The 14748-nt window shown below is 42.5% G+C and overlaps 1 protein-coding gene across 43 annotated transcripts in view; it reads left to right on the top strand.

Annotated features, from left to right (window-relative positions):
* LOC112267045 (elastin) overlaps positions 1-14748 on the top strand; it is an 85685-nt gene that overhangs the window by 51151 nt on the left and 19786 nt on the right. For 11 of the 43 annotated variants that reach the window (XM_042297380.1, XM_042297379.1, XM_024445071.2 and 8 more), the window contains exons 10-48: positions 393-437; positions 637-723; positions 818-865; positions 4167-4229; positions 4365-4475; positions 5904-5951; positions 6054-6143; positions 6265-6321; positions 6469-6537; positions 6786-6821; positions 6910-7002; positions 7150-7185; positions 7598-7720; positions 7903-7938; positions 8079-8165; positions 8282-8317; positions 8433-8474; positions 9855-9887; positions 10077-10130; positions 10408-10440; positions 10536-10619; positions 10822-10860; positions 10955-11041; positions 11165-11200; positions 11292-11396; positions 11488-11598; positions 11702-11845; positions 11930-12001; positions 12245-12301; positions 12441-12476; positions 12566-12655; positions 12791-12856; positions 13053-13115; positions 13327-13362; positions 13453-13605; positions 13767-13898; positions 14004-14069; positions 14211-14243; positions 14431-14586. In XM_042297380.1, coding sequence (XP_042153314.1) covers positions 393-437; positions 637-723; positions 818-865; positions 4167-4229; positions 4365-4475; positions 5904-5951; positions 6054-6143; positions 6265-6321; positions 6469-6537; positions 6786-6821; positions 6910-7002; positions 7150-7185; positions 7598-7720; positions 7903-7938; positions 8079-8165; positions 8282-8317; positions 8433-8474; positions 9855-9887; positions 10077-10130; positions 10408-10440; positions 10536-10619; positions 10822-10860; positions 10955-11041; positions 11165-11200; positions 11292-11396; positions 11488-11598; positions 11702-11845; positions 11930-12001; positions 12245-12301; positions 12441-12476; positions 12566-12655; positions 12791-12856; positions 13053-13115; positions 13327-13362; positions 13453-13605; positions 13767-13898; positions 14004-14069; positions 14211-14243; positions 14431-14586 — 2793 coding nt within the window. The remainder of the gene's footprint in view (positions 1-392; positions 438-636; positions 724-817; positions 866-4166; positions 4230-4364; positions 4476-5903; positions 5952-6053; positions 6144-6264; positions 6322-6468; positions 6538-6785; positions 6822-6909; positions 7003-7149; positions 7186-7597; positions 7721-7902; positions 7939-8078; positions 8166-8281; positions 8318-8432; positions 8475-9854; positions 9888-10076; positions 10131-10407; positions 10441-10535; positions 10620-10821; positions 10861-10954; positions 11042-11164; positions 11201-11291; positions 11397-11487; positions 11599-11701; positions 11846-11929; positions 12002-12244; positions 12302-12440; positions 12477-12565; positions 12656-12790; positions 12857-13052; positions 13116-13326; positions 13363-13452; positions 13606-13766; positions 13899-14003; positions 14070-14210; positions 14244-14430; positions 14587-14748) is intronic. The other 32 variants (XM_042297378.1, XM_042297377.1, XM_024445065.2 and 29 more) reach the window with 32 other exon arrangements.

Genomic DNA, 14748 nt, shown 5'->3' with positions numbered 1-14748 from the left:
CTAAAGGCACTGCGTAATGTCTGTTCCTTAGAGAGAAGGATTGGTGGATTTTAAGATAGAAAGAGAAGGTTAAATAAATAAATGAGAACTTTTCATCCGACTGCCAAGCCCCCAAGAGCCAGAGCTGACAGCTCATTTCCTGCGTAGGGGATAACCAAAGAGCCAAAGATATAAAGCATTTGATGAGGCAAGATGAATGCCATGCATTTTGGGTTCTGTGTCCCAAATGGCACACTATTCCCAACATACACTTTATACAGATTATAGTACCATAGAACCTCTGCCTTTCAATACAACTCTGGATAAAGATTAGCATTGTCCACATTCTTTGATCACTGTGGTGTTAATGATGATGGTGATGATGACGACGATGATGATGATAACCAACTTAGGGGGACCTGGAGGCGCAGGAACAGGAGCTGCAGTGCCTGCAGGAGGTAAGACACACACACACACACAAAGCTCAAATCATGCCATCCAGTCCTACTTTTTTATCTTGACAATTTTTAATGTTTAATCATTATCCTCTAGATGTTTAATGTACCTATGCCGATTCACAATACTGACTGGGGACTAACTGGTATATGAGTAGTTGTAACTACAGTATGTAATGTCTCTCCCATGTATCTCTTTCAGCACCTGTTATTCCCCAGACTGGACTACCTGGAGGTGGGCTGGGACCTGGTGCCGGAAAAGGAAAGGCTCCAAAAGGAGGAGTGCCAGGTGAGCGTGGGTTTATGTGACTATGCATGTGTACAATATCCAATGAAGGCCATTGGATCCAGTATAAAATCATTGATTTTATTGGTCTTTGCAGGTGTGGGGGTGCCTGGACTTTACCAAGGTGGCCAGGTGCCAGGACAAGGTGTGTATCTTCTATTCTTCTGAAAGTCCACAGATCAAACCCACATGAATCACAATATATATCAAACAGAGTGTTTCACCATACCCTCCCCTCTGGGGATTAATATAGGTTGATGTAACTCAGGGATCTGCATGCTGTGATATCCATTCTAGGGTTAAATATTTTACAAAAAAAATCTGGCCTGATGAGCCATATATTAAATACATTTAATGAGCCCAAGCACCCAAAATCCCATAGATGTAGCTAGCTACAGTGCATTCGGAAAGTATTCAGACCCCTTGACTTTTTCTACATTTTGTTACATTATAACCTTATTCTAACATTGACTAGGAAAAACATTTATTTAATCAATACCCCATAATGACAAAGTGAAAACAATATTTTTTTTAATTTAAATAAGTATACAGGTCCTTTGCTATGAGACTCAAAATTGAGCTCAGGTGCATCCTGTTTCCATTGATCATCCTTGAGATGTTTCTACAACTTGATTGGAGTATATCTGTGGTAAATTCAATTGATTGGACATGATTTGGAAAGGCACACACCGGGTCTATATAACGTCCAACGGTTGACAGTGCTTGTCAGAGCAAAAACCAAGCCATGAGGTCGAAGGAATTGTCCGTAGACCTCCGAGACAGGATTGTATCAAGGCACAGATCTGGGGAAGAGTACCAAAACAATTCTGCAGCATTGAAGGTCCCAAAAACACAGGGGCCTCCATCATTCTTAAATGGAAGAAGTTTGGAACCACCAAGAATCTTTTCTATAGCTGGCCGCCCGGCCAAACTGAGCAGTCAGGGGAGAAGAGCCTTGGTCAGGGAGGTGACCAAGAACCCGATTGTCCCCCTGACAGAGCTCCAGAGTTCTTCTGTGGAGATGGGATAACCTTCACGAAGGACAACCAATCTCTGCACCACTCCACCAATCAGGCATTTATGGTAGAGTGGCCAAACCGATGCCACTCCACGGTAAAAGTCACATGACAGCCCGCTTGGCGTTTGCCAAAAGGCACCTAAAGAACTCTCAGACCATGAGAAACAAGATTCTCTGGTTGGATGAAACCAAGAACTCTTTGGCCTGAATGAGAAGTTTCATGTCTGGAGGAATCCTTGCACCATCCCTACGGTGAAGCATGGTGGTGGGGATGTTTTTCAGTGGCAGGGACTGGGAGACTTGTCAGGATCGAGGCAAAGATGAACAGAGAAAAGTACAGATCCTTGATGAAAACCTGCTGCAGAGCGCTCAGGACCTAAAACTGTGGCGAAGGTTCACTTTCTAACAGGACAAAGGCCCTAATCACACAGCCAAGACAACGCAGGAGTGGCTTCGGGACAAGTCTCTGAATGTCCTTGAGTGGCCCAACCAGAGCCCGGACTTGAACCCGATTGAACATCTCTGGAGAGACCTGAAAATAGCTGTGCAGTGATGCTCCCCATTCAACCTGACAGCGCTTAACAGGGTCTACAGAGAGGAATGGGAGAAACCCCCCAAATACACGCGTGCCAAGCTTGTAGCGTCATACCCAAGAAGACTCATGGCTGTAATCGCTGCCAAAGGTACGTTAACAAAGTACTGAGTAAAGGGTCTGAACAATATCGCTGCCAAAGATACTTTATCAAAGTACTGAGTAAAGGGTCTGAACGATATTTCTGTTTGTTTTTTTATTTCTAAAAACCTGTTTTTGCTTTGTTATTATGGGGTATTGTGTGTCGATTGATGAATTTTAAAAAACAATTTAATACATTTTAGAATACGGCTGTAATGGAACAAAATGTCGGGGGAAAAGTGAAGGGGTCTGGACACTTTCCGAATGCACTGTATATGCTCTCTTGAGTAAATAAATGCAGCTAGCTCCAGTAGACTAATCTTTTTTAGTGTGAACTGTATTACTGTATTGTATTATATAAACCATGATAAAGCAGAAGAGAACATGTGATTATGGTGCAGCACACATAGCCTACAAAGTTACAAGAATAGGCTATAGAATTTTATTTTAACATTGAAATATAATAGGGCCTATTTGTATAATTAGTAGGCTGATGCATATATACCTTTGATATTTCCCTTAATGTTATTAGCCTCCCTCCACTTTCTCTCTCTGTTGTTGTGTCATTCCTTCCTCGTTTTCAACAGTTAATTAAATACGTTTTGTTTTCCTTATCTTCATCATTCTATTGACATCCTTGAGTAATATAGGACTATAATTAGATGCAGAAGGCTTTCAATTCGCTTCACGAAGATTGAATGGTTATGGGTCTGAAAAAGTAACTGCTAAAGCCTACCGCCATCGTGCATTTGCTCTCCTTTCAAACTACCCGTGAGTTCTATTGGCTGCTGTATTTAACATTCAGCAAAAAAGAGCTTGTGTCCCTCTTCAAATAGTCTAGTGGTATAAAACAAATGTTTTAAATATGTCCAGCAAGCTATTGTAGTCTAGTTTATCCTGCATGGGACTCCAAGAGCTAGGGAGCGTTTTTTAAGGAGAGAGGCCAGCGGAGCAAAGCTGCGTGCGTATTGCGCAAGAGACGGAGGCTATACATTAGAAGCTTATTATGCATAACCCATAATTAATGAGCTAAATATAAGGCTAATATTGCATTGAATGTATTACCTGAAAGCGGTAGGCTATGCGATCTTTATATAGGGCTATATATCAATCTAGAACAGGATAGTTTATTTTGGATGCGCTTTGAATAGAGTTGATGGCAAGAGAGAGAGAAAAACTGTGAGTGAGCGCTCGCACGTGCCCTGATTTAAAGCAACGATATTCAAGTAATATTCTGTTTTAAAACTCTGCATCTGCAACTAAAATAATAATAATAATCTTTACAATTAAAAAACAAGGGGATCCCTGAAAGCCAGATGGAGATGTGTAAATTAGAGCGCATTTGGTATTTATGTTACTGTAGCATAGGCTATGCTGCACCAAATGTAGGCCTACCTGTCACAAGAAAAAAAGTTACCATGATGAGATCATAAGTAGGTCTGCATGCATTGTGAACTGTGCTCCATAAGGAGATGGGCTGTCTGTCCCCACCCTGAGTGTTGAATCATCATGCAGAGGCCCGCAGGGAAGCCAGATTTAGACATTACATATCATTTAACGCCATTTCACGCCATGCTGTTCATATAAATCATTTATTACAATTTACCAGTTTCTCACAGTTATTTATCCCGGGAAAAGGGAGTGGTTTTAGGCGGTCAATCCCGGTAAATCCCGGTAAATCTTGGTAAATCCCGCCATTCAACCTTAATCCATTCACTAGCTAATTCTCTGATCCCCTCCTCTTCATGTCTGCAGGGTTTGGTGGTCGTGGAGTGCTGCCTGGTGTGGCCACTGGGAACGGACTCAATCCCAAATCATGTAACATTTGATTGGGATACCTGTAGCATGCATCTACAGATCACATTGTTTTCATGTCTAGTCTGTCTCTCTGTCTGCCTGCCTGCATGTGTTTGCCTGTCCGTCTGTCTGCCTGATATGATTTGTCCTCTACAGTGCCAGGTGGAGGACAACAGGGACCAGGAGGCTCAGGTCGTGTTGGTTACGGAGGACCAATGCAGCCAGGAGTATTCCATGGATACCCACTCAAAACTCCCAAAACACAAGGTATGTCATCGGACAATTTAATGACTGCTAATGATATATTTTCTACTATCAATTCACAGGTAAAATGTTGATAATGAAGCTACATTTTCCAGTCTTTGCATTTACATCTTGGAATCTATAGAAATGGACACATAGCTCGTGTTAAAGCAAGTGTATAGTCATTTGGCATGTGCAGGTAAACTGGAGGTGGCAATCCTCCATTAGTTATTTAAAAACAACTATGACTATTGTCCTTAAACGTCAATCATCCCAGTGTTTAATGGATGTTAAATGTCAGATGTTTGCAGTCACTATAAATGAAGTTGACACACTGTTGACCGTGCGTTGCAGTTCCTTTCCCTCCAGTGCACAGAGTGTCTTTTCCCCATCACCCCCATTATGGCCACATGCACAGCCCCATGCACGGCCACGGTCACATGAACGGCCACGTGCACGGGCGGTTCTATGGCTACCCCCTCTCTGGCATCAGGTCATGTATGGTGGGTTTATCATTGTGAATTGGCTGCTGAGAATCGTTCTCTTTTTGAGGCCTAGGTCCTGGCTTTGGGACAAGGGTGTTTTCTTTCCTCTTCAAAACTGAGTTGTTTTCAAAAATGAGACCCTTTTCACCATGTGTTGTTGCAGTCACATCATCACGTTCTAGGAAGACCTCAAAATCAGAACAATACATCTACCACCTTCCCTCTAAGACGCTTCGAGAATCTGAAAAGTGCAATACCTCCGAACCGTAACCCACTAAAACTGTGACTGCTCCTGTCATGTATTGTGTGTAAGTTAGCTGCTTCACACCCATTCCCTTTAAGGGACCACCACTTCAATCAATGTCAGTTAATATTATGTGTGTTAAGACAACATGGTCTTAGTTATCTATTTACCGTATGTGGTCCCTCACAGGGAAGAGTGTCATGCAGCCAAAAGCATACAGTAGGTTAGAGCCCTCCTTTGGCCTCCTCTCAGATCTGTAGTCACTCAGGGGCAATAGTAAGATCTGAGTGGACTGACAAATCCTCCTTGTCTGTTCCGTAGCTTCGTTTTCAGGATGTTTCTCGATGTTTGTAGCAGGCTAGGTCATATCTCTGAATCAAATCAACAGCGGTTTGATGAGAAACAAATGTAGCTGTGTTTACACATGCAAAAACCCAAACTGCTTCAGCTATGACCTACTGGGCTCAAACCTTAACAATGATGTAGAACTACTAACCCTCTACATTAGATGTATTAATGTTTCCTGCTGAATATACTTGAGTGTAATTGTGTGGTTTTATGTATTTGGATGGATCTGCAATGAATAAATCAGCAATAAATCAATACCATAAAACAAAGACCGTTCAAAAACATTGGAGTAAGTAATTGATTTTCTGACAGTGTGCTAGCGGATATTCAAAACCTTTACTCTATTCCGTTTATATGTCACCATGGTTTCCACAGGTGGCTATGGAGCGAAAGCTGGCGGAGCTGGAGGCAAACTTCCATTTGGTACAGAAAGTTTTTCATATGTAAATGTTTTCTGTATTGTGTCTGCCTGTTTGTGTAATTGTATGTGTGTAGATGGTAGATGTTTCTCTCCACTTGTTTCAGGATACGGGGGCTTTGGTGGTGGTGGTGGAGCAGGCCTTCCTGGGGGAAAAGGAGGTCCTGGATCCAAGCCTGGATACCCCATTGGAACTGGTAGGGATTTGGAGAACGCTTACACAAATATATGTGAAAATATATTTTAAAAGCTCTCTATTACTTAAATGAATTTGAAATGAGACCTGTAACTCTGTCTATGTTCCCCCACTCTCTGCAGGTGTGGGGACAGGAGGTCTTAACCCGGCCCAGGCTCAAGCTAAAGCTGCTAAATATGGTAATGATCGCTATTACAGGGCTACTGAAATGTCTTTACTTCAACTACTAACTCTTGAGGTGTTTACTCTCTCTCTCTCTCTCTCTCTCTCTCTCTCTCTCTCTCTCTCTCTCTCTCTCTCTCTCTCTCTCTCTCACCCACCCCTAGGTGCTGGTTTGGGTGGTGTGCCTGGTGCAGGTGGAGCCTACCCTGGAGCAGGAGGAGCTTACCCTGGAGGTGAGAGAGAGAGAAAGAGAGTGTGAGAAAGAGATCTCTGACCTACTACTGTACCTGACAGTGTACAGTACCACCAAACAAAACTACTAGACAGGACAGCTACAGTTACTACAGGACAGCAACATTACTACCACTAGATATTCAGAGGATACAAATGAAACATATAGCTTTTTCACTCTTTTTGTGGTCTATACTGACAGTGTATATCTAAAGCTGTTCAGATTATTTATTTATTTTTTACATTTCAGGATATAATCCTGCTGCAGCCAAAGCTGCTAAATATGGTAAGAAACATCACTCAGAACAGCAACATCAGAGTTTTAGTAAGAATAGACTGAATGTGAGTCGTTTTCTTGTGACCTTCCACCATAGGAGTCCCAGGAGGTGCAGGAGGCGTCCCAGGTCTTGGATCAGTAGCAGGAGGAGCAGGAGGAGTACCTGGAGGGGTACCCGGAGGAACTGGAGGTACATATGAAAGAAACTGTACAACTTAAAAATCTGATAGACCTCTTACAGTGAGTTTAGTTAGTTCATAATTCTGCCACATTTTTTTGTGATTGCAGTTTGACTATAAAAATCTGGGTTTCTAATGCATAAACTTTTGCATTTCAGGATATAACCCTGCTGCGGCCAAAGCTGCTAAATATGGTATGAAAAATCTCTCAAAACAAGTGGTGGTACATAAATGTTTTATTTTCACATTTAAAGGGGTAAACAGCAGTTGCTACATATTTTGTTTAATGAATTAATGATACTGTTTATACCCACATATTCCTGAAGAATATAACATATAGATGCTTCCTTAGTTCAGCTGAACTGTCATACCATCAGAATCCAAAATAAATGTGTTTTACTCCTTTGTTTGTAAACCTTTTTATTGTAAACAAATACTGCATAGCCTCAAAACAGTGTTAAAACTATAATGTTGATATCATGGATGGTCTTGCATCTGTAGCGCTGTCTATAAATTTGAGATTGCTTTGTTATTGTTTGAACTGCAGATCATCCCTTTAACTAAGTGTTCTTGTCTTGTCTTGTCTTGTCTTGTCTTGCCACACAGGAGTTCCAGGGGGTGCAGGAGCAGGCCTAGGAGCTGGAGGACTTGGAGGAGTACCAGGAGGGGTACTAGGAGCTGGAGGACTTGGAGGAGTACCAGGAGGGGGAGGTGTACCTGGGGCTGGAGGTGAGCCTAAAAGTATACTACACATTTATCACTAATCTCATCTCAGTGGTGCTGCTCTTTACTGTGTAGATTAAGGACTTTATTCAGGTATGATATTGTAAACTAGATGGTTATATTTGGCAAAAGTATTTGATCATTTTTAGACTATAAAAATCACGAGTGATTAACTTTTTGCATTTTAGGATATAATCCTGCAGCGGCCAAAGCAGCTAAATATGGTAAATGATCACTCAAAACAGCAACATCAGAATTGGTACATTGATTGAATTCATACTGTTAACTGATTTAGTTCCACTGTTAAATATCTGAATTTAGACATGCTTCTGTAATCCAATGGTTTTCTTGTGTCTCTACACAGGACTCCCTGGAGGAGGTGCAGGCGGTCTTCCAGGTGCTGGATCAGTTGCAGGAGGAGTAGGAGGAGTACCAGGAGCTGGGGCTGGAGGTACAGTAAGGAGCACCATTGGGGTGCAGGATGTCATGTAGTTTGACTCTACTCTATGTCTACTGTAATGGCTTGGCGGAATTTCCTTTTTAATGAATTAACGTTTTACATTTCAGGATATAATCCTGCTGCGGCCAAAGCCGCTAAATATGGTAAGAAACATCACCCGTAACAACAACATCAGAGTTGGTACATTGGTTTTAGCTCATGCTGAAATGTCTGTCCACTTTTAACCAACCCTTGTTTTCATGTCACCCTCCCCCACAGGAGTTCCAGGGGGAACAGGCGCAGGGTTAGGGGGAGCTGGAGGTAGGCTAGACACCTCTGAATGGAGGAAAATACTACATACCTCTACTACAGTATATTTGCCAAGCTATAGCTTAAACTAAAGTACAGTCATGTCCAAAATTATTGGCACCCTTGATAAAGATGAGCAAAAAAGACTGAATAAATAATACAATTATTGACCTATGCTCTCAAAACAATGGGGAAATTATATTATTTTATATTAATACAATTGCTCAGACTTTTCTTGGGAGGATAACGACACTGAGCCTTTGTCTAAAATATTTTATGAGATTGGACATTGGGAGGGATCTTAGACCATTCCATTCCACCAGTCCGGAGACTGAGATGGCCATGGCAAAATATTGATTTTGGGGACAATTAACCATTTCTTTCTTGATGTTGATGTCTGTTTAGGATTATTGTCTTGATGGAAGATCCACTTACGGCCAAGCTTAAGTTACATTTTTCGATGCCAAGCCCACCACAGAGTTCTGTTTTCATGTCATATGACTATAGCACTACCTGGAGTTTGATCAACAGCATTGGCACTTGGCTTGGAGCGGGTGCTATGGTCAGATGACATGAACATAGAGCTCTTTGGCCATGCACACCACTGGTGAGTTTAGCATTGAAAACAGAAGCATATGTAGAAAAGTACCTCATACCTACTGTAAAATAGGATGGTGGATCTTTGACTATCTTTGGCTAGACAATAACCCAAAGCACTAATCAAAATCCACAAAGAAATTGATAATTTACCACAAAACCAGCATTTTGCAATAGCCATCTCAGTCTCTGGATTCGAACCCCATTGAATACCTGTGGTTTAAATTGAAGAGTGCAGTCCATAACCGCAAACAAAGGACATCAAGGTTCTGGAAAGGTTCTGTTTGGAGGAATAGTCTATGATCCCTCCCAACATGTTCTCCAATCTCATAAAACTCTGTGTCTTTATCCTCGCAAGGAGAGGGTGCTAGAGTATTGAAAACAGGTGTGCCAATAATGTTTTATCTAGATCTATTTCTCTGAGCATTTGTCAATTGTATTAATATCAATATAAATCCACCATTTTTTGGAGCATACAATATAGCTCAGTATTTGTGTTATTTATTTAATAGTCTTTTTTGCTCATCTTTATCAAGAGTGCCAACAATTATGTACCCCACTGTACATTATCCCAGCTACTGGGCTCTGCATGAAGGTGATGTGCCTTGCTCAAGCAGACCCCAACCTGAGAGTTGGTAACCAGTGCATTTTGCCTGTAGACATCCTTGTATATGCATTATAATTCTGTATTGTCTTGACTTCTATCAAGTGCACTAACCTGGATTGGCACTGCAGCTTTAAACTCAATGTAGCAGATATCTTAACACCATAACCATTTTCATCATCTCTGAACAGGCTATGGAGCGGGAGCCAGGCCTCCCTATTATGGTGAGGATAACTAACCAAAACATCCCAAAGCTGCCCAGGCCACAGACTTTACAATGCTGTTAACACACCATCACTGAAGGGCTTCGTTCTTTGGCTTAGCTAGCTCCAACTCACACTAGTCTTTTTTAATAATAGAAATTATCATGCTGTATAGTGTAATATACTGTATGGATGTTACCCTCCCTATAGGTGTTCCAGGGGGTGCTGGATTTGGGGGAGCAGGGACTTTTCCAGGGGCTGGAGGTACCTTGTCTAATTATTGCACTATAGTATCTTACGCTTGTAGCAATTTCATGAATTCATTCATAGCATAAACTACTGCTTGAGGAGACTCAGAAATTCATGGTAAGACAAATGTTCATGATCAAGTTCATTTGAATCATTAAGATGTACAGTCATTTCTACCCTCCAGACACTCTGTGCTGTCTGCTGCTACTTTATGGGGCTAGAAATGCAGTTGAATTTTGCTATTCAAGCCAGGAAGGATGATGTAAGTTAATTTAATTATTTTTTATTTTAGGATACAACCCTGCCACCAAAGCTGCTAAATATGGTAAGAAAACCACATTTGAAACAACTTCAGGCTCATTCAGTGCTGGTACATTGCTTAATTTATGCTGATATTTTTCTTGTGACCCTCCACCATAGGAATACCAGGAGGTGCAGGAGCAGGCCTAGGAGCTGGAGGACTTGGAGGAGCAGGAGGGGGGGGACCAGGGGCTGGGGGTGGAGGTATCTCATCATGGTCTAGGGCTTATAACAATTTTAATGAATCGATAGTATAAACCAGTGCTTGGCAACAGGATTATCTAAAGTGATATTTATATCTCATGATCTTATTACATTTCAGGATATGGGGCTGGAAATGCAGTTTTATTATATTATCCAAGTCAGGAGTGATGTTTTGAATTATTGTCATTGTTTTGTATTTCAGGATACAATCCTGCTGCCGCTGCCAAAGCTGCTAAGTACGGTAAGAAAATCATTCCATATCAGGCCAGACTCATTCAGTGTTGATACAATAGTTGAATTTGAAATCCAATGTTTTTTTTTTCCCTCGACCATAGGGGTCCCAGGAGGTGCAGGGGCAGGCCTAGGAGCTGGAGGTCTTGGAGGAACAGGAGGGGTACCAGCAGGAGGAGCTGGGGCTGGAGGTCAGTCATGAAGCTTGACTTCTCCAATCCATTCACACTGTTTTGTATGCTACTGCATTATGTGGTTTGGAAAGTGTGACTTTGAAAATCTTTTTAAAAATCTATTAATTTATTTATTTGTAGGGTATAATCCTGCTGCTGCCAAAGCTGCTAAATATGGTAAAGAAGAAAAGTGACAAGTCTACTGTATCTTTTCAATTGTTAAGTTAGCCATGACTTAACAACAAAATCTTGATGTCTTCTACCTCAGGAGTCCCCGGAGGTGCAGGAGCAGGAGGAGTACCTGGAGGAGGAGCAGGGGGTGTACCTGGGGCTTTAGGATATAATCCCGCTGCAGCCAAAGCTGCTAAATATGGTAATATTACTAAAAACACAAGGCTAGTCTCATTCAGTGTTGGTTTATGGTATACATGACTTTTAAATACAATATTTTTTCTCTACAACAGGAGTTCCAGGAGGTGCAGGAGCAGGTCTAGGAGCTGGAGGACTTGGAGGAGGGGGGGGTGTACCTTGGGCTGGAGGATATAATCCCGCTGCAGCCAAAGCTGCTAAATATGGTAGAAAAATCACTCAAAACAGCAACATCAGAGTTGGTACATTGGTTGAATTCATGCTGACATTTCAGGTTTTAAAACAGATAATTTCCATCTGAACACACAGGAGTTCAAGGAGGTGTAGGAACAGGCCTGGGAGCAGGAGGACTTGGAGGAGCAGGAGGAATACAGGGAGTACCTGGAGGAGGAGCAGGGGTTGTCCCTGGGGCTGGAGGATATAATCCTGCTGCAGCCAAAGCTGCTAAATATGGTAAGAAAAATTCATAATGACATTTCTGTCAATGTTTTACAGTACTACCGTGTGTCTGCTCATGACGTGTCTCCTGTGTTATAGGTCAGGGGGCTGCTGGTGGGCCAGGGGGTGGATATGGGGGTGTGCCTGCTGGAGGATATCCCAGGCCTGGGAGTACGTATACCAAAGGAAGGGTCTGGGGGAGGAGTGGAAGTAAAGGCAGTGTTCACACATACAATATGTACAATACATCTATATGTAGTTTGTAAACTTTGCATAGGGGTAGAGTTGGCTTTATATACAGGTTTAAGCTGTGGAGTTAGTGTGTTTGAGCAGAGGGTTTGGTTTTAAGGTAAAGTGGGGCACATTGCCTTATAGTGCTACTTGGTTGATGATGTTCCATGTTTTGACTGACAGGCTATGGGGGATATGGAGGGGCAGCAGGAGGGGCAGCAGGAGGGGCAGGAGCAGGAGGTACGTTTCTAATGATGCCAACTTGATATACTGTAATATCATGAATTGATAGCATAAACTAGTGTTAGTAATACTACTGTATCATGAGGCTTGGGATGCAAGAGTGATGTTTTTAATTTATTCTTTTTTTACATTTCAGGATATAATCCTGCTGCTGCCAAAGCTGCTAAATATGGTAAGAAGAAGAAGAGTATACTGTATCTTAGGCAGTTCTGAATGGAAACATTATTTCAAAATAATAACAATTTCTTCTTGTGGTCCCAGGAGCTGGAGTAGCCGGCCTAGGAGCTGGAGTAGCCGGCCTAGGAGGAGCAGGAGGAGGGCCAGGGACTGGGGCTGGACCAGGATATGGAGGTTTGCACAGAAGTTGAAATCGAATGTAATCTGGAAGAGTTAATGACTGTTGGTTATGATTGGGGAGCTTTGGTCTGTCTTATCAAACCATTTATGAGGTCATTTATAAACGTTGCTATTTGTTTTGTATTGCAGGCTATGGAGGATATGGAGGGGTACCAGCAGGAGGGGCTGCCGCTGCTGCCAAAGCTGCTAAATATGGTATTTTATCCTCTCCATGATTTTGAAAAATGTACTGCCTAACCGTTGTGTTAATATACTGTATTGATACACTGCCGGTGGTGCCAAACCCCCGAAATAAATTACATTTTTTCCCACTGGGTTTCAAAGAAGCAACCATTAGATATTACATGTTGTTTAAACCACCAAATAATAACATCCTGAGCCTGATCTGTAGGAGTTCCAGGAGGAGCTGGCGTGGCCGGGAGAGCAGGAGGGGTACCCGGGGCTGGATATGGAGGTGAGTCCGTTTTGCCAAGGAAATGTACTGTACTATATGCTACACATTATGTTGATCTCTGTAAAGGGTAGCTTCCTAGACAGAGATGAAGACTTATCCTGGAATAGAAAACATTTTCATTGGACATTCTCCTAACCGCCCCTGCTCACTGTTTTAGTGAGTTCATAAATCAGGGATGATGTCTTTCATTTATTAATTTTTTGCATGTCAGGACATAATCCTGCTGCGGCCAAAGCTGCTAAATATGGTAAGAAAAAACACTCAAAACAGCAACATCAGAGTTAAACCTCTGTCTACTTTTAACTAACTATAATTTTCTTGTGACCCTCCACCACAGGAGTTCCAGGAGGTGCAGGAGCAGGCCTAGGAGCTGGAGGACTTGGAGGAGCAGGAGGAGGGGTACCAGGGGCTGGAGGACTTGGAGGAGCAGGAGGAGGGGTACCAGGGGCTGGAGGATATAACCCTGCTGCGGCCAAAGCTGCTAAATATGGTAAGATCACTCAAAACAATCAATCTCATTCATTATTGGTACATTGGTTGAATTTACGTCTGTCTTAAGTTGTGGTGTGACAAGTCTACTGTATCTTTGGCAGTTCTGAAGCTAGACATTCATTAAAAATTAAATTGTTTTCTTGTGGCCCTCTACCACAGGAGTCCCCGGAGGTGCAGGAGCAGGAATAGGAGCAGGAGGATTACCAGGAGGAGGATTACCAGGAGGAGGAGGAGGGGGTGTAACTGGGGCTGGTGGATATAATCCCGCTGCAGCCAAAGCTGCTAAATATGGTAAGATCACTCAAAACAGCAACATCAGAATTTGTACATCAGTTGAATTCATGCTCACATCTCTGGTTTTGAAATCATATAATTTCCTTGTGAACCTCTACGCAGGAGTCTCAGGAGGTGTAGGAACAGGCTTGGGAGCAGGAGGAGTACAGGGTGGAGTAGGAGCTGGAGGTACGTCAGAGGATTTGTATGAATAGTAAAGACATCAGAAAGAGCTCCAACAGCATCACGGTCTGGTCTGTCTTTCTGTGAGTTATCAAGGTGATTCAGAATACAGTGAAAATATGAATGATGTGATGCATGTGATTGCAGGATATGATCCCGCGGCCAAAGCTGCTAAATATGGTAAGAGCCTCTCTTGTTCTGACATAACTTTTAGTCTAGGTAATGCAGACCAGTGGAAGAACAATATTGTTTGTCTGTTCTGTGCGGTCTCTGTACAGTACCTAATATCTCGTTAGCTGAATCAAGATTTTCACCATAGCTCAAGAGATTATACTGTACCCTCACCTATGTTCTTACCTGCCCACAGGTAAGCCAAACGGGGTGGGCATCGGTGGAGAAGGTGTGCCAGCGCCAGCAGCGACTCCAAGTCCAGGTGTGGGCGTGGGTGGTGGTGTTGGAGGAACTGCCATTGAGCGCACTGACTTACCAGTGGGCACAGGGATACCTATCGCAGGCAAACCAGGTAAATGGATACTAGTTTCACCTTTGATTCTTGCTAGGTTTATTTTTCCTAGCCTAGATTCCTTCAGGATCATTCCTAGTACTACACAACTAGGTCCAAAATGAAGGGTTGAAAGAAAATCCACAAAGTTCCTAATGTGACACTATGACCCATAACAGGTAG

Source organism: Oncorhynchus tshawytscha, linkage group LG14, assembly GCF_018296145.1.
Source record: "Oncorhynchus tshawytscha isolate Ot180627B linkage group LG14, Otsh_v2.0, whole genome shotgun sequence".
NCBI classification, from domain to species: Eukaryota; Metazoa; Chordata; class Actinopteri; order Salmoniformes; family Salmonidae; genus Oncorhynchus; species Oncorhynchus tshawytscha.
Note: the sequence above shows the minus strand (reverse complement) of the source record. Positions and strands in the feature narration are given on the sequence as shown.